Genomic DNA, 19,258 nt, shown 5'->3' with positions numbered 1-19,258 from the left:
GATGTTGCCTTCAACATTTTTGCAAAACCTTCAGTAGTTGTTCATCTATTCACCCACACCCCTGTATATCTATCTGTTATTCTTGATTTCCATCTCAATATTTCGAAATAAAGCTTATGTAAATTTTCTTTACAGTTGTCACAGAAAAAGAACTTAATAACCAACTAAAGTAACACAGTACTTATATCTAGCTTCTGTAAAGTGTAATTCTAAAGAGAAGTGTTATAAACTTAATCTTGGACAGTATATTTAAATAGTTTGGACAAGACAGTCAAGGCTATAGATTGATCTAATTAAATAGAAAGATAAATATCTGTTAAAGGCTGAGTATATAGGAAATATGTTGGAGAAATAATTGAAGTTTATAAAAGAAATTTTTAGTTTTGTATATGCACAGTCTGAGTATACCACAATGGATGAATGTGATAAATTTATATTGTACATGAATCCTATTTTTCATGGTTATTTATTTAGTGTCCTTCAATAAGCTTTTAGTCTTAATGAAAGAGCACTCATCATCTGACTTTGAGTTGTTTGGAAAGAAGCTGTTCTTAAAGTCGCATAGAATATGTAGCAGTACACTCAGATTGAAGCATTTTATTTAACAGTGTTCAATGTTATAACTGCAGAGCCCAGTAATAATAGATCATATGTTAAATTCAGTTAAATTTAAAACCTTTTTAATCTAATCTCAATTTTAAGTCATCTTCATCTATCTTGTGCTAAGTTTATCACAAAATGAGCTATAAATCTAATTTAAAGTTAACTGTAAGTGCCTATACAACAGAGTTGTCAGTTAGTTTCCCTACCTTTAAGTTTTTTCTTATTTTTCCTTTATCAATATTTGTATGCCATGCATATGCACAGCACATTTATGCTAATGCGTTAATATGAAATGAGCAGAAATTTAAAATAATGAATATATTACTCTTAGGCAACTAACATTTGAATTATCCTGTAAACTAAGGTTGTTTAATAAACTTTGAGTGAACCACACAAGTCATTACAATGTGGATTTGTTGGTTTTGCTCTAAATTTCATTGTTAAATGTCCATCTCTTGTGAGTTTAATTAAAAACCACTGAAGCTTAACTTTTAAATAGTGTATGACTTCTGTTGCATTTATTAATATTACTTTTAATTGTTACAGCTTTGTTATTTCTACCTGTTTTGTTATGTATGTGATGATTCAACTACAGTCTTTATTTAATGATTTAGTTACATCCTTGGCCTGGCATGGTTAGGTGGTTAAGGTGCTCAGCTCATAATCTGAGGGTTACAGGTTCAAATATCTGTCACTAAAAAAGCATGTTTGCCATTTCAGCCATGGGAACATTATTATGTGATGGTCAATCCCACTGTTTATTGGTAAAAGAATAGCCCAAGATATGCTGGTGGAAATGCATTTATCATTTGTCTTACACTGCTAAACTAGGGATGGCTAGCACAAATAGCCCTTGTAAACCTATGTATGAAATTCAAAAAACAAGCAAACAAACTTAATAACATTCTTATTATATTGCAAATTCTTGAATACATGAAATTAAGTTTTATTGACTTTGCTACAATTATAACTGAAAATATCCAAGAACATACTCAGACACTGTGTTTTAATTTGAAAAGGTTTCACATTTCCAAATTTTTATATTAACTGTTTGATGGATAATATTTGAAATTCTAAAAAATAATACTTTTGAATTATTTTTTGATGGAGAATAACAAACTGAAATCCTTTAGCTAGATTTTTTTACATCCATCAGACAGTTGACAATGCAAGATATGTTTAATCATTAAATGTAGAAATTGTAAATGGAATTATAAATTTAATGACTAAATTTAAACATCCTAGTTTTAAAATTAGAACTTCTTAGTTCTGTTATTTGCTGAAGCTAAAATTACCAAAGTGTTACCTAAATATAATCATTTATCATTTGTTTTTCACATACCTGTTAAGTTATTGTGGCCTCTCAAGATTTAGAGTTGGTTTGTCCTTACTTGTATCACATCATACTAGCTTGCCAGGTTTTTACTTGTAATTCTTATTTTACTTCTGCAATAGTCAGAATTCAAATTTATTTATTATAAGAGAAATTAATTTTTTTTCTTTTCTCACTGAGATTCGTGTTATGCTTTTTAATGAAATATAGACAATGTAGTATTTGTGGTTAATGATGTATTAGTAAAAATTGTGGCTTCTATTTTCTCTTTGTTTGCTGCACTATTGTTACATGTATTAGATCTTGGAATAAAATACTTTTTGACATTCCACTCAGTCCTCCTATTAATTTTACTTTTGGCCTGACAAATGTGGATCAGTCTACTGCCTCAGGAGAAATCAGTTTTTCAGTCACTGTAGAAAACTACTCTGGTAAGAGTATTTAGATGTGATAATGATTAGGTAAAATAATTATATATATAAAACAAGTATTCTTTTTTTTACTATTTTTTTATCCTTGAGGGACTAAAGTTAGAGGATCTTCTTAAGTTATATTATTAAAAATTATATTTTACATTGAAAATATATTTGTTGGACCTACAAGTGCTGTATTATGTTAATGAATGATATGCAAGCTTTTTTAAGTTTTCTTGTTGATCTTTAAAAAATTTCCAGTGTCTTCATTGTATAGTTTTTCACTTTACTGTTTTAATTAATAAGTAATTAATTGTAAACTCCATTAAAAGAAATTTTTTTACTTAAAAAGTAAATACAATGTATTAGTTTCAATTTATGTTATTTAAAAACTTAATTAAACTGATCAATAAAAATTTTAAACAAATCTTCTAAAGCATAGATGTTTTCAAAACATGGGCTATAATGTTATTGGGAGCAAATAAACTTGCTAAACAAAATTTATAAAGATACAGATACTATCTTTACAGTATCTATACAGATACTGGAAATAAAGAAATTGAAGGAAAATTGTTTTATCATAACAGAGAAATTAGGTTTAAAAGCAGTTCTAGTTTAGGAAATTATTAAAAAATTATTAATATGTGTTTGTGAGTCTTTCTTTTCGTTAGTAATACAGACTGAACAAAATTTTGGAGAAAATTTGGCATACTGTGAAATCCAGTGCTTCTCATCATCATCGTCATTTCCATCAAGACGACAGTCTATTGTTACATCTGAAGAGTTGCCACAGAGTTTTTCAATAGACATAAATCAACATATTACAGAGTCAGCTCCATCACAAAGTGCAACCTTTGCTTTATGTGAAAAGTTTCATAATAGGAAAAATAATGAGAATATAACAGTAAGAAATCTTTGGCCTCATTGCAGTCATAAGGATGATGATAAAACTGATGTTGTAACAACTTTTTCCACTCCAGTGCAAAATTATATAACTTGTGATCAGGAAAATGTGTCAAGAATATCAAGTGCTGAGTCATCTACAACTGTTTTTAATCGAAAGATCATCACTCCTTTCTCAGTAGTGACAAATTCACACAATGAAATGGACAGCAAAAAAATAAGAACCCTGAACAGTTCTAATATTATTTCATGTAAGTGTGAAAATGAGTCTGCAATTAAAAATCAAAATGTAGAAGAAAGTGCTCTCCCTTTATCTTCTATGAAATGTAATCAAAAAACTATGCAACTAGTTGAACCAAATCTAAACAAAAAATATTCTGAAGGTGAACATGATCTCACCATGATGTTAGCATCTCCTTCCAATGAACTGCGGATACGCACCATATTTAATAATGAAGACATGAGTAAGTCTTCACCTATGTCTCAGGAATTTAGTGATACATTGTATAGTCCAAACAAATATTTTGAAAACAGAAAGTTACACATTTTTGATGAAAATTATTCCACTGTTCCTAACTTATCTCAGTCTAAAGGTTCTAATCTTTCAAGTAAGAATGCAAAAGTTGCATGCTTTATGGTTAATACCTTACCTTCTAACAAATCTGTTTTTGAAAATTATCAACCAGATAACTGTAATATAGTAGCAGAAACTAGTTTTGACTGCTGTTGTAATTCCAGTATTGGTGATACAGCTCACAATGAGCAACCCTATAACATTTCTGATGATATGTCCAAGGAGATACACAAAAAAATAAAGTCTTCCCAAACTACTGAGGGATTATCCAAGATAGATCATGAATACCAACATCCCTGTATCTTTACTGATGGAATATCTGGGATGAAACACACAAAAAAACATCACTCACACTTCACTGATGAAGAGGATAAGATGGAACCCAAAAACCAACATCTCTCACATATTGCTTATGGAGTGTGTGGTATGGAACATGCATATGAACACTCTTCTAGCTTCACTAGGGAGGTGCACAAAGTGGAGAATGAATATCCCAGTCCTATATTTACTGGTGAAGTGTCCAAGATGAAACATGAATACCAGCATCATTCTAACTTCAGTAGTGCAATGACTGAGAAAGAAGAAGAATACCAGCATCTCTGTGGCTCCACTGATGAGACATTAAATGGGATCAACAAAGAAAAGAAGGCTCACAAAATCACTGATAAAGTGTCCATGGTGTTGAACAAAGAAAAAAAGCCTTCTGTACTTGTTGATGGAGTGCCTAAAAAGGTATATGGTTATCAACAACACTCAGACCTTACGGAAGAAATAACTAATAAATACCAGCATTCCTCTTGTGTTACTGATGCCAAAGCTGATGTTGTGTGTGAATATAACCATTCACTTCGAATAATTTATGAAACACCAGAGGTCATAAATAAATACTTGTATCTCTCAGGCTCCACTAAAGAAGAATCCAAGGTAAAACACATATCTTGTAATCCCTCTTCTATTATTAATATAAAAAACACTGAAGTGGTAGAAGAAAACCAGCATTTCACTAACTTCACTGACGAAATAGCTAAGGATTTAAATAAATACCAACATCTCTCAGGTATTGTTGATACAGGAACTAGTGTGGTGCTTGGATCGAGTTATCCATCTAGTATTAATGACAAAAGGTCCACATTGCTCTCTGAAAATGAGAAGCTGTGTAATGTCTCTGTTGGAAAATATAAGGTTGTATATACACATAAGCCTTCAATTACCACAGCTCAGACATTCACACTCCCCAGGGATCATCAAAAGGCATCATGTGTTTCTGATGCAACAAGCAGTATGGTACAAGAATGTCAGTGTTCTCTAAGCTTTACCAGTGATGCGTCCATGATGAAAAATGAATGTAATAATTTTTCAAACACAACTTGTACGACATTTGGTATGGGAATGGAATATCAAGAGACATCAGACATTATATTTAAAAAAAATGAGGGTGTGTCAACTACACCTTATTGTTCTTTTAACTACTTAGGCAACAAAATGACTAGTGTAGTGGATACTGATACCAGTTCTTATGAATGTCTTGATACATCACCAAATTTGGAAGGAAAAGATTACGGCAATGATGTAAAACTTAACTCTATGAAAAACTGTGAATACTCTCCAACTAGTGTAGCTACACCATCTGATTCTATATGCGAGTCATTGGATCTACCTATTACAAACAAAAGTAGTTGTGGTTTAACTGAAAGAAACCATCTTCCTAAGAGAACTGTAGGAATACCAACCATTGATCAGCATAAACATCTTAGTGACTTTAATCAGACCACAGTTCAACATAATAATGGTGTATCACACAATATTACAGATTCAGAAAAAATTACAACTTTAGAAGAGTTACAAAATGGTAATAACCTTTTGAAAGACACTGAATCTGTAAAAGAGTGTAGTGGTCTTTTTACAAACATTGGTCCAAGTACATCTAAAGCTACTGAAAGTTATGTTTATCCAATAACTGACCTTAGTGCTGCTAGCAGTACTAAATTGGATGATGAACATGTTTGTGTGTTAACAGAACATACCAAAAAAAAAGACACTAAAATTTCAATTTACAATACAATTCCTGGGGCATCAAAATCTCCAATATCCTTTCAACTTATGTCAGAAGATGATTTAAGGAGCACAATAACCAGTAAAGAAGTATTACAGTATCTCAAAAAAACTTCCCACAGCAACTTTGCTACTGATTCTCAAGTGCTTAGAAATTTTCCAAGGTAAATATATTTGTGTTTACTGGAATTATTTTGTGAGGATTGATGATGAAAATCAGGTGTAAGAATTTTTTTTCAAAGTAATTCCAACATGAACCAAAGAATTTGAACCTGTTTATCTGTTACAAAAGTTTAACATCTTGAGTCAGTTTAGTTGAATATTTTAAAAATAATGAATGTTTTATGAATAATTTTGATGACTCATGCTCCTGTTTTCAATAGGAGTTTTTGTTGTTTCTTTTCTTACATGCATAAATACAATATTAAATTGTCCCTTACTAAAGATTTTTATTGCAATATTGAAAGTGGAGTTTTTATTCCTTTTTGCACAGTGTAGTGCTTCCTACTAGCTACAAAGTTATTCATCTGAAAATGTCCTTTTGGAAATTATTATAAGCCTGTAAAATATGATTCTTGTGTCACACAATTAATTTTAAGGTAAAAAAAAAACAGAACCTCAAAACTTTAAAACTTAAATAAATCTTTCAAAAACATTATTTCTACCCTCTAAATTTGTAATTTTATCAGTTTTGAATTTGTTTATTCCACGTACATCTGCAAATTCCTTTTTCCTTATTATTTTATTTGATTACTGTGTTGATAGCAAAAACCTTATCTTTTGCTAGTAACTGTGCAGATTTAACAAAGTTGTTGCTCATGGCTGTACTGTTTAAGTTCTGATATCAGGTGATGTACTGTTTCTGTTTTTGAATATCTATGTTTGAGTGATTGAACAAAATCTGAATGTTATTGATATTAGAATGATTAATGTTTTGGCTTACATTGTTATAAACAGAATTTCCCTTTAAAAGAATAAAAATTGTTGTGATTTTCACTCCTGTTTGAGCTTATAGACTAAATCCAGGGCTAATAAAAATAGTGTGCTGTTTGTATGTGAATTATACTGATTGTTGGTAATTTTTGTAATTGTTAAATTTATGTTCTATTACTAACATACAGTGAAGTGCCAAATGACTAAGATATACAGTTATTGTTGTGATTATTACATTTACTTCTAAATTCTCCTCAACTCAAAATAACTTTCAGTGATGTAGAATATATTGTTTCCTAGGTCCATATCCAATATTTCTTCTTCAGCAGAGAAAAAACTAAGGCACACAGTATTCGTGACTAATGAAAATTTAAAGCACAATTCACTGGAGAAATTACCTCTCCGTAAGTTTATATGAGAAATTTTGATCCTTATATGGAATGTAGCAAACTTGGTAGAATTAGACACCTAAATAAACTAGATAGCCTCTGTGTATTGTAGAATAACTTTAAAATATAAATTTAAATTTTATCTCAGGTTTGTCTTGAGCTTTCTCTGTTATTATGTACAATAGTTATCTTACTTCTACTTGTTTCTTCAGTGAATTTATCACAGAAATTTAAACAGATTCATAGAATTAATATTATCTTTGCTGCAAATACATGTGTTTGTTTAACCATTTTTCCTGGAATATTGACAGCAAATTTCATTATTTACTTCTGTTTCTAACTTGTATTGTACTTATGATGGTATTTGTTTGCAGTTACTGTTTTTTGCTAACTATCCATCAATAATCTGATATTTAACCTTAATCTGTGGTTATAGTTCAACCTAATTGTAGGAGTGTGTTATTTAGGTTTATATATCTACATCTTTTGTAGGTTATACTCATTCAACTTTTGACATGTTTCATAATTAACCAATCTTTCTAAAGGTTTCTTACTTGTTCAATTTGATCTTTTTATTATTTAGGCCATTTTTTCAGTGTCCATTAATCATCTGCTTTAAAGTTTACTCAGAGTGATTGACCCAGTACTTGTGAAGCAGTACATATTAATGTGTGTTGTAATTCTGAAATTACTACTTGCCCTTCAATGAAATTTGATAAGCTTTTAGTTGCACACATCTTGTTTGATAAATATTTTTGATAGAATCATCTGTGAGTTTTCCAGGCCTTTACTGAGTAAAAAGTGTTTTTATTATTTTAAGAATACAGAATGTTTTACATCTTATAATTTTTATATTTAAATACTAAAAATAGATGACATTATAACAGCAAATTTGTTTTTCTTTAATTAGATGCTCAATGTTCTTTTTACAGCTTCTTTAAGAGTGCTCTGCTAGACAACAAATCATAAGTGATTGTACAAAATTTCAAATGGTTTAAATAATAAATTCTAATTGAAATTATAGTATACATTTTTAAGTGTGAGTTTTTATGATGAGAAGAGTTTGTTTAGTGCATTTGATGACTTTTGTATGGAGAATGACAGTTTTCAAGTCAGGTGCTAGTCATTCGTGATTAGTTAAAAATTATTTACAACATCACTTATTTCATTTTATTGCTTGCACAGGGAGTCAATATGTTCTTTTAATTTTTTCAATGTACATATAATGGCAGATGATACATGTAAATTAGTAAACAACAATGGAGAATAAACTCTCATTTTTTTGAGATTGCAAGCAAATTTTTGTAAGATGGTTGGCTTTATTATGTTCTAGAGTAGTGTACTGAGGTTTTGAAATTTGTTTTATAGGGTTGGACCTGACCATTCTCTCACTTTAATCAGCAGTTCATACTTCCTGATTATGTACAAATTATATGATGAAATTCTGCAAAACTTTGTTGTTGTTTTTAACTCTTTTAAAGTCTTGTTCTGTAAACATTCTTTCCACTGCTGTGATTGCAGTATTCATTAGAAAGTTCAGACACCCTTATCATAACTATTTCAACTCTTAACTTTTTACACATATGTTTTCACTTTAATTTTATAGTTGTATTGATTTATTTTGTACCTACTGGAGATGTAAATTCTGTGTCAAAATGAATATGCCACAGTAAAAGCCTGTTAACTGATTACTATAGAGCAAATGTAAATGGGATGTGATTGTGAGATGTCATGTTAATTACATATTTAACCTTGTGAAATTTAAACATTTTATTTCATTGAAGTTTTTAGGCTAAGCTGAGAAGTATCAGATTTTTACATTTTGGTTATTTTTATTAAGAAATGTATAACAAGTAAAACATATACATATTTAAAAAAAGATTTGTGGTACTTACTGTGTACTTGAGCTGATTTGTACTTGAGTAAAATTGAAAGATGTTTTTCCATAAATCTCCTTGATCTACAGGTTTGGATGCCTAAAAAAATTCATGTAGCTTTAAGAAATATATCAGTCACTAAAACAGAATGTTCCCAAACTAGTATAATTTGTTTGATTTTCTGAGTTCAAAAATTCCATTCACATTTGCAGTGGAAAATATAATCAGTGAAAAACAAGTAATTCTGCTAAGTAATGATTTACAGTACAAAAATTAAATAATGGCTTATATGATCTATGTAAAGGAGAATCTGCTCTTTCTGTTGGTTATAAACATGTCCATAAATTGTGTAAAGGTGATTAGCAAACAATCTCAAAAGTCCCAGAAAAGAAGGTGGAGCTTCTTTGGTAGGTTTGATCATTTTTTTTATATCAGTAAATCAAAGTTATGTGTAATTTATGTTCATAATTGTTTGGAAATTGCAATAGCCTATTTTTGATCTAAGAAAGTTATGAGTGAAAGAAGTCCAGATACATCATGTGATACAGGAAAGTGAGAATTGTTATAACATTTTGTATTGAATTCAAGAAGTTAAGACTTAAACAACTTACATAAATTATAGAATTTGTCATCACTTTAACTCAAATCCTTCTTATTTCTGTAAGATTATTTTTTGGATCCCAGATATGCATACCTTGTGTCATTAAGTATTTCTTTTAGGTTTGTGAGTTTTGCCTCAAATCTTCTTTAATTGACTACATTTCTGCACAGTTGTAAAATGTATAGTACTGTTTACAGGTTTGTTAAAATGAATTATTCAAAACATTAGTGGATAACATTAAAATTATAAATTGGTAGATTAGATTTCTAAATTGGTATTGTAGTGTGGTAAAATTTATATTAAGAAATTCAGATCTTAATTATAAACCAAAAGTTAGTTATTTTTTTTTATTACTATAAAAGTAAAATAAAAAGTATAGGTGACATAATTTACTTTTCATTCAGATTTTTTTAAAGCTAGTCCTAAATCTGCTGTTGCTAGCAACAGAGCAAACAAAATATTTGGTCATATATGCAGAAATATTAAATACAAATCTAAAGAAGTTATAATGTCCTTATATATGCCATTAGTTAGGCCAGATTTGGAGATTTGTTTCCAACCTTGGACTCCCTCCTCAGCAAGGAGTCTGAATTGTTAAAAAAGGGTTCATTGGAGAGCTACTAGGATGTTACCTGGGATGGAAAAAAATTCATATCAGAATAGTTTAAGTTTTCTAAACTTAATTTATCTTAAAAGAAATAGGGTTATTGTATGATTTTGGTGTTTAAGCTTGATAGTGTTGATGCATCATCTTTTATTTTTATATGTTTAATGGTGAGAATGGTAAGACTGCGGGACACAAATATAAATTTTTGCATGTAAAACATCATCTTCATCTAAGACAACTTTATTTTTCTAACAGGGTTGTTGGTCTATGGAACAGGTTGCCTTCAGGTTAAGGAAGTTTAAAGGAGGGCTTAATAAATACTTAACTGATAAGGGCTGGCTTTGAGTGTGGTTTTTTTTTTAACATTTAAAGTTTACTTTAATGGATTCGATGACCTAAATGGAGCAAAAGGCCCCTTGCTGTTCATTTATGTTATATTTCTCTATATCAAATAAATAGCCTTAGGCTACTGATGTGATATACAAATGTTACTTTGCAAGAAACTACGACATAGGTTATAGTTTTAAAAGAGCTGATTCTTCATATAAAATATAGTTTTATTGCAACTAAACTTTGTCATTTATGATATCTGGGTATGAACTACACTGAAGAGTTCATTTTTTCTATATATTGATCATTTTTAATACCATTGCAGCTGTTTCTTGTGAGTGATTCTGGTATTGATAAGAGTACTGGATGTGACATGTTTTGGTAATAAACAAAATTGTTTGGATGAAGAACTTATAGAATGTAGAACAAAACAAATAATAGTATAACACTGGACAAATTAAAATAATTTATTAAGAATAGATGATTTTACCCTTATTTATTTTATACTAGTTATGAATTGGCAAACACATACTCTTTTGATTTAAAAATTATAAAAGAAATTGATTTTTCTTGTGTCAATAAAATCAGCCCATGAGGAAGTAGGTTTTTTTTTATTAAGTATTTGAGCTTAGTAATAGCTAGCTGTATGATTCACAATATGTTAAGTCCCAGTTATGCCACATACTAGGTTATTACTCATCACTTAACTAAACAATTGAATTGTCTTTCAATGAATAAATTACATCCATCATATAGGTTTACTGAAATTTTACCAAGTATGAAATGTATTTTTAATGTAAATTTTTAATTGAAAAGTAGTGTAGTATGCATGTAGATTCAACACAAAATACTGTTTATTTTGATTCTGAAGGTGTAATATACTTCACAAAACTTATTTTTGTTTCTTGCATGGTATTATCTGGCTTGCATGTATGCTATATTGGTAAAAAATGGAAAATAATCAAGTTTATACAATCAGTAATACTAGAAGAACAAATTAGGTTGATTAATTATAGATTGGGAAAAGAAAGTAGACAACCATGGAAGGATTTTCTATGTTGATCACCTCAAATGTAAAACAACTTGGTCTCCACCATCAAGTTCTGATTCAACAGTGGATATAACTGAAAAAATAGAACGCCAGCAACTAGATCTTAGGTATTTTCATTTTTTGTGTGAATTATTATATTTCATTGTTATGAACCTTTTAATCAATTTACCCTTTCCAGTAGTGGACAGTAATGCACTGAGTCACTTTATAGTCATCATGATTAATGTTGAATATTTGGTAATCATTGTATGAAGAAATGAAGAAACCTTTCTGTCATTCTTTTTCTTAATGAAGCTCATTCATTGCAATAAACCTCATTGTTCCCCAAATGTTTTTCTTTTTCTAAATATATATTGTAAAATTGTATGGTTTTATAATTATTTTATTAAATGCAGCTTCTTCAAGAAACATTTTAAAAATTTTAACTAATTAATAGTCATAATTTGTATACCAAAAACAGTGATTCATTAAATTAAAAAGTAAATCAACTGAACATTCTCTGATGCTTTGCAGTATAAATATGCATACACTTTGTCCAGAAACAAATAAGAAGTAGCTTGTCAAATGGAAAAATCTTAAAATTAACATTTTTAATATTGTTAACCTTTACATCTACAATGCTTTTTTTTGTTGTTGTTTTTTAAATCTGAACTTGCTTGCCACGTAAGCTTGCCACATTTTTTAATAAATCTGTCAATAAGTTAAATTAGGTTCATAAAATATTTTTGACTCAGAGGACTTTATATCTACTGATATTTTGGTAGCTTTGCAAAAACATGTACAAGTTAATAGTGGAGGCATTTGCTGTAATACTTGGTTATTATTACACCTTATCATTGTACTGGTTACTTCATCAAAGTTAACTACCCTTTGTGGTAAATACTGTCGTGTTAGAAATGATCTCATCTTCTCTTGTATGCTTATTCCACAACTGTATCCTGTTTTACTGATGAATTTGGAAAATTTATTACAAAGTTAAATGCTGAGCCTTACTTCTCTTTAACCTTTTTATCAATCATAAAAGTATTTACCTTTGCTGCTTTGTAAAAAAATAATTCATACTCTTTCAGCCTTTGCTTCAGTGTTTTTTCTGATATTTATTGAAGTGCTACATCTGGTTCTCTCTAATCTTATTTTGTTTATTTTTGGATAATAGAGGGTGACTGAAGATATATTGTCATTGTTTTATCTTTTTTGTCTGTGACTTGTTTTTGCTCCAATTTAGAGATTTTTTAGTGCTCAGTCCAAATCATTTGTTGTTGGTTCTTTTGTGGAGCATTTTACTTGTCATTCTATATTCTGACAAGATGACTGACCATTTTTCTTTAAACTGCCCCTCACCAGTACAGCAGTAAGTCTATGGATTTGCAATGCTATAATCAGGGGTTTGATTCCTCTCAGTGGGCTCAGCAGATAGCCTGATGTGGCTTTGTTATGAGAAAACACACACACATACTATTCTTTAAACTGAATGGCAATCTGTAGTGTGAGTTTTCAGTCAGTTCTCATGAGTTTTAATAACCAATTTTATTCCTTTCAACACTGCTTATTTTTATTTTATTGACAAATGTGGTTTGTGAGAATATTTGATCCTTTTCTAGCCCCTAGATCTCATATCTTCCTCACGCTTAGCTGTTGTTTATTTTCCATTTTTCTAAGTTCAGAATGCATCCTATGATTCTTTTGTGAGTTTCCTAAAAGGTTTTAGCTTGAGGCTAAGCTTCTGTATCTTGTTTATTACTTATTTCCTTTACTGATTTCAAAAGTAAGAACTAGATTTTAGTAGTGTTGTATTGTTGTGAATTCTACACCTGTGGTTCTCAGTATGTATTTGCTTGTTGGGATGCTCTTTCATGTAGCATATATATTTTCCTTGTTTTATCAGTTCCTATAAGGGCTTAGAATTGTAATTGCCTTGTGTGAATGGAATTCTTTCTGGTAAGTGTACTTAGAAACCCCTTACACAGTTACAACCGGTCATAACATTTCCTGTGAGTTTAATACTGTTATAGTTTCTGCATGATCCATGGACTCCCCTGCTTTGCTTGTTTTGTGTTTTCTTGTGAATTAAGACACTGCTTTGTCTGTTAAAGTTTTTGAGTTCCAAAATGAGTTTCATGGTGTTAACATATAGCAAAACTTGAAAACAACATTTACTTGTCAAAGGTTAATGCCAGAGACTTGAAACCTCTGATAAGATGCCTTTTTTTTATTATTCAATCTCACTGTTAGATGTTATTTTAACAAAGTACAGTCTCAGTAATTTGGGAATTATTTAGTGTGATCTGATTGTGTATGTCATGAGATTACCTGATTCAAGTTTTTGAAACAGTGTATTCTCATAAAAAGTTGTGCTCATTTGAGTTAAACAGGTTTTTAAAATTTTTCATTACTTTTCTTTCAGTTCTATATAGTAACTTTCATTTAGTTATTTAGTGATTAAACAATATGTTTTTGCAGTATCTGACTACACTCTTTTTAGCCCTCAGCACCATAATTTATGGGAGCATACTTAAGTGAAACAGAGTTATGAGCCAACAATATTCATTCTATTAAGCCTTTCTTATGACTCTCCACCCATTAAGTAAGTGGTAAGCTTGAGAGTATATAATGTTAAATGTCATAGTATAATACTTGCAGTGGGCACAATGCACAAAACCTATTCACTAGCTTTATTCTAAGAACAAACAAACAAATCTTGTGATTTTTGCATTGCTAAGGAATTAAATAAATCTGTTTCATTTTTCTTTTACCAAGATGTATGTTGCCTCCTGTTTATTTCTAGACCCCTTGATATTTCCATTATGAGAATTGTATTTGTTTGTCTAACAAGAAGTACAGTGACACATTTGAAAACTTAACATATCAAATCCATAAATCTTCCTGAAGGAAGGACACATTACTTCCTTCTTTCTTTGCCCTTAATATTTTGTCTAAGTCATGGACAACAAATATGCCCTTCCTACTGGTGAAGAGAGCTGTTATAAAGAGCAAACTAGTTCATAAGACACTCATGTGAGAAGGAAGTTGTGAAAAGAGACTTGTATTAATGTATATGGTTATGTTACCAGAGGTAAATAGCTGCTCAAATTCTATTTTAAATTTAAAAATTTAGAATTTAGATAAAATTGCTAATTATATCATAAACACATCTTATAAAGGTATTTTAAAGAAATAAATTAATTATTATTTATATCTTATACTTTTTAAAAATGTTTTAGCATTTGTGATTAAAATATTGAGTTGACTTCATGTATGCCAAAGTCCACTTTTACCATTGAATGTTGTTCAAGAGAGTGATTCATATAAATGTTTAGAGGTCCAAAGATGACAAAAATAAATATTTTAAAACACATGATATTGATTGAAACAAAGTTGTTTTAAGTTCTAAGACACCATTTCATCAAGTTAACTTATCAAAATTGTACTTACATTTATTGCACTTTATGACTTTAAAAACATTAGTACATAATAGCTTTTGAGTTGTCTCCATATCAAATTTTCGTTGTTATCTTCTGTGCATTTATGAAAATAAAAGGTTAAAATTACTTAAGTGAGGAAATAATCTGAGTTAACTAGATATAACAGTGCTTGGGTAATATTGTGAAATAGTTACATTAGCTCTATATGAATGTTTTTCATTCATTTCAGTTAAATATTGTAAAACAGTGTTATGAAATAAAAGGTTAATTAGAACAAAAATGTATTTTTCTAGATATAGAAGCTTTAGTAAATACTTGAAAAATCATCAGTGTAATCAAACAGCTTTTCGTCAAGAAGCTTTAAGATCACTGAGTAAGTCTGTAATGCCAAGAGAGGAACTACTTCAAACTCCTGCCATGAAATTCATTTTGCAAACTGACTTTTCTGAAGCTCTACAGACATTTGATGTAAGTTACAATATTAAGCCATGTTTCTTCCAATATGTGATAACTGAATTTAGTTTTTATTTCAAGTGATAATACAATATCATAATTATTTGTAATTTCATGTCAAGGTCTGTCTAGTAAGGCAAAAAAAATCTTAACTAAGCTCTTCATGACAGATTTGTTTTCAAGAATTAAAAAAAATTAATTTGATTTGTTTTTGTTATAATCACCATGTATACCTACCTCTTTTTATCTTATTCAGAAATATATTGTGAACTAGAGAGACCAGAGGTGAATAATCTAATAAATATGTTGACTTAACTAAAAAAAGTAAAAGTTATCTACCTAAGTTTTTTTAGCCTTACATGTAAGTTTTGGATTAATTGTAGATGTAGTTCTGCTAGTAAGATATATATTTTTTCTTGATATTATAACGAAATATTTCATTCACGTTACCATTTTGAATGTTGTCTATTATTTAGCAGTAGTTTTGTGTTTCACGTATTAAGTAGATCAGTTTTTATTGTGTTTGCTTTTAATAATTATGTTTTATGCATTTACTGTAAGTAACATATTGTGTTAATTACATCATTCAGTAAACTTAATTACAAAGCAGAAGATTTGTTAAATAATTTTCTACTTTCAGACTGAAGCTTCTGGATCCAGTAACAGCATGTCTCTGCATCAAAAGATTTTGCAAATAAAACAAGATCCTAGAAAACTTAAAAAGTAAGTTCTATATGGATATTCTGTTTGTACAGGTATGAAATTCACAGTTGTTTGTGTTTATTCTGTAAATATTTTTTTAGTTTTAAGTTGCATTTTTAGTATTTTGATTTTAAATTAGTTGTTTTAATATTTATCATAATTTTAGTTTAATAAGAACAGTATCTTCTAGAGACTAATTCCATATTTCTATAAATATTCAAACAACTTATCTGTAATTGTATTATAGGACTTATTATTTTATTTTGACCCTGAATTTTTAAAGTTGTAGGATAAAAACACAGGGACTGATGTTGTTTACTTTTCCTGTTACAGTTCATTTAAAGAAGTTTTTGATTATCATTTGTACTGACTGTTTGTACTTAACATTTTGAATTGGCCAAGGATGTGTTCAATTGTGAAGGATCTAAGGATCTTTATTCAGAATATATTCTTGTTAGACTCTGATTTTATTTTTTTATGTTGTGACAGACTTTCATAGAATTCTGTGTGCCTTTTACCTATTGTTCTTCCATTCTGATTGTCATAAAATATATCCTTATCACCAATACAACATGTGGAATTTTCTCATACTATTTGCAAGTTTTGCTCTGCACTGTCAACAGTCATGTGACTTAAGATTCTGAATGTGCTTGACCCAGAAATCTTCAGGCTCCCATCCTGCCTGTGATGTACTGCACTTGTATAAAAAGATCATACATATCTCTGCTTTCCTACCATAATCTAGATTTTGTTGTTAATAGTTGTGCTGCTAAATTTTCTCAATATATATTCTGAAGTCAGCCTCTCCTAAAAATATTGGCCTCAGATGTCTAGGTAGTTAAGGAAATTGACTCACAATCTGTGGGTCACAGAGTTAAATTCCCACTATTCAGTATGCTTGTTCTTTCAGCTGTGGCAGCATTATAATGTGATGGTTAATCTCATTATTTGTTGGTAAAAAAGTAGCCCAAATAGCTCTTGTGTAGCTATGCATGAAATTCAAAACAAACTAAATTTAAAAATATATCTGCCAATATTAGAAATGTTAACTTCTTTATAGGCCTAACTCTTACACTGGTAATAGTGCAGGTTTTATGTTCATGTGAACAATCATTTGCAGAAAACTTGAACTTTTCTCCTGATGACAAAAACCTAATTTTTGCTTAGGCCTTTTAATTTTAATTGTTTGAAGAGAATAATTCATCGATTAGCCCTAATTTTGAAACAGCTTTTGTGAGTCGGATTTTCCTTTTTTTCTCAACTGTGCTTCATTTTGCATCTTCATACAGTTTCTGTTACACCTGAGGATGATAGTGTCATTTTAACATAATGTTTAGAGACAACAAGGAATCTATTTTGAATTATTTAATTTTTGAATCTTAATTTTTCCACATTTTTATGATTTAAGAGTTATTGCCAATGCATTTAGAAATAAGTAAAATGTCATTAGCCTTTTATATTAATAGTGAGACTGTCTTCTCATTTGTCTGATTTCTTAATATTTGGCTCTCACATCAGTTCTTGAGGGTGAGAGTCTTCTATGTAACTCTCATCTTTAATCCATTGTCAGATTTCTACCTTGCACATTGTAACTTATGTCATTTTTGGCCACTCTTTTCAGCATAATAATTTTCATGATTTCTTAGCCTGGATCAAACTTCTGCCTTGCAGTTTTCCATAACTGTGGTATTCACTGTTTCAGTTCCTATTATCATGTGACTTTTGTGCTTCCTTAACACTTTAGCCCATCATGTTGTGTTACAAAGTAGTCATATCCCAACCTTTCAGCTGACCTCTCAAGCATTTATCTTTGAAAGAATTTAACTTCCACTAGTTTCTCATTCAGAAGAAGGAAACCAGCAAGATTAGTGTTTTAGCTTTTCAATTTATTTATGTTAGGCATTACTCTTCAAGACAATATGTAATATTTATCCTTCTGTTTTTTCTCCATTGTTTACTTCTCAGTCAACATCAGCTACTTGTTCGTTTTGGCCATATGTAATGGTAAAATGTAGAAGTAAGAAAGTTTGTTCTTCTTTCCTTACTCAATGACTCTTCTGTTCTGGACTGTTGGGTGGATTATCTTGGTTCATTAGTTCACCAATGGTTTCTTGGATTTGACTTTTCGTGTAATTTGGTCTTAATGTTTCTTCAAAAGATTTCTTATCCAGTCAGATTTGGGAAAAAAGCAATCAAAACAATTTTTTGTGCTTCTTCAAGTTTTTATCCTTCTTTCTGTTTGTGGTTCTGAAAAAAATAGTCTATTGGAAGTCTTTCATAAACCTGTCTCAGCTCAATCCTTACCTGGAGACACTTAATTTTTAAATGCAGAAATGTGAGGTTATTATGAACATTTCTTTGTTACATCCTTTTTAATGATAAAGATGGATTTAGGTTACAAGAAGCATATCCATTTTCTTCTGCCATTTTCTTCATTTTGCCATTGGAGGGATATCTTATTAGTTGTTTTTTTTCTTTTCTTTTGGCCTGACACCATACTCTACATTTTTCGTAATCAGGGTTTTTACTACTATTTTCCTGTCACTTGATAACCTTGACATTGATGATTGGCTTATTATGACCCTTTTTTTACTAATTCTCTCACACTTATTCAAATATTTTATTTTTTGGATGGGTCATTCACATCTCTAAAGTCCTATATATTACACTACAAGTGTCAACTTGACCTTCACTGCACCTGATTGTCTGTCCTAAGGGAAAATATTCTTGAGACCTGCTGATACTGTCACTGATTAGCAGATTTTAACAGGTTTTGTGATGGATAAGTTCATGGAGATGTAGCACTGCTGGTTGACCAGTATGTATCCAGCATGTCCATGCCACTCAATATACTGTTTGAGGCTGTGCCCATCCTTATTTCTGTGGGTTGTACCATCACTGTATATTCTTTATACCTATCTCCTGGAAAGATTTATGATCAATCAGACCTTCATGATCTTATTAATGAGCTGTCATTTCCCTTTTTTATATGCAAAGAATTTAATGTACACAATC

At 30.0% G+C, this 19,258-nt stretch overlaps 1 protein-coding gene across 20 annotated transcripts in view; it reads left to right on the top strand.

Moving 5' to 3' along the window:
- LOC143230323 (uncharacterized) overlaps positions 1-19,258 on the top strand; it is a 120,227-nt gene that overhangs the window by 50,019 nt on the left and 50,950 nt on the right. For all 20 annotated transcript variants that reach the window (XR_013016391.1, XR_013016392.1, XM_076463658.1 and 17 more), the window contains 6 exons: positions 2,273-2,367; positions 3,021-6,042; positions 7,112-7,215; positions 11,632-11,773; positions 15,382-15,556; positions 16,182-16,264. Coding sequence is in view for 18 of the 20 variants with exons in the window: in XM_076463658.1 (XP_076319773.1) it covers positions 2,273-2,367; positions 3,021-6,042; positions 7,112-7,215; positions 11,632-11,773; positions 15,382-15,556; positions 16,182-16,264 (3,621 nt within the window). In the remaining 2 variants the exon portion in view is untranslated. The remainder of the gene's footprint in view (positions 1-2,272; positions 2,368-3,020; positions 6,043-7,111; positions 7,216-11,631; positions 11,774-15,381; positions 15,557-16,181; positions 16,265-19,258) is intronic.

This window comes from Tachypleus tridentatus, chromosome 10 (assembly GCF_004210375.1).
Source record: "Tachypleus tridentatus isolate NWPU-2018 chromosome 10, ASM421037v1, whole genome shotgun sequence".
Taxonomy (NCBI): domain Eukaryota; kingdom Metazoa; phylum Arthropoda; class Merostomata; order Xiphosura; family Limulidae; genus Tachypleus; species Tachypleus tridentatus.
The sequence above is the reverse complement of the archived record's forward strand: the minus strand, read 5'-3'. Positions and strand labels throughout refer to the sequence as shown.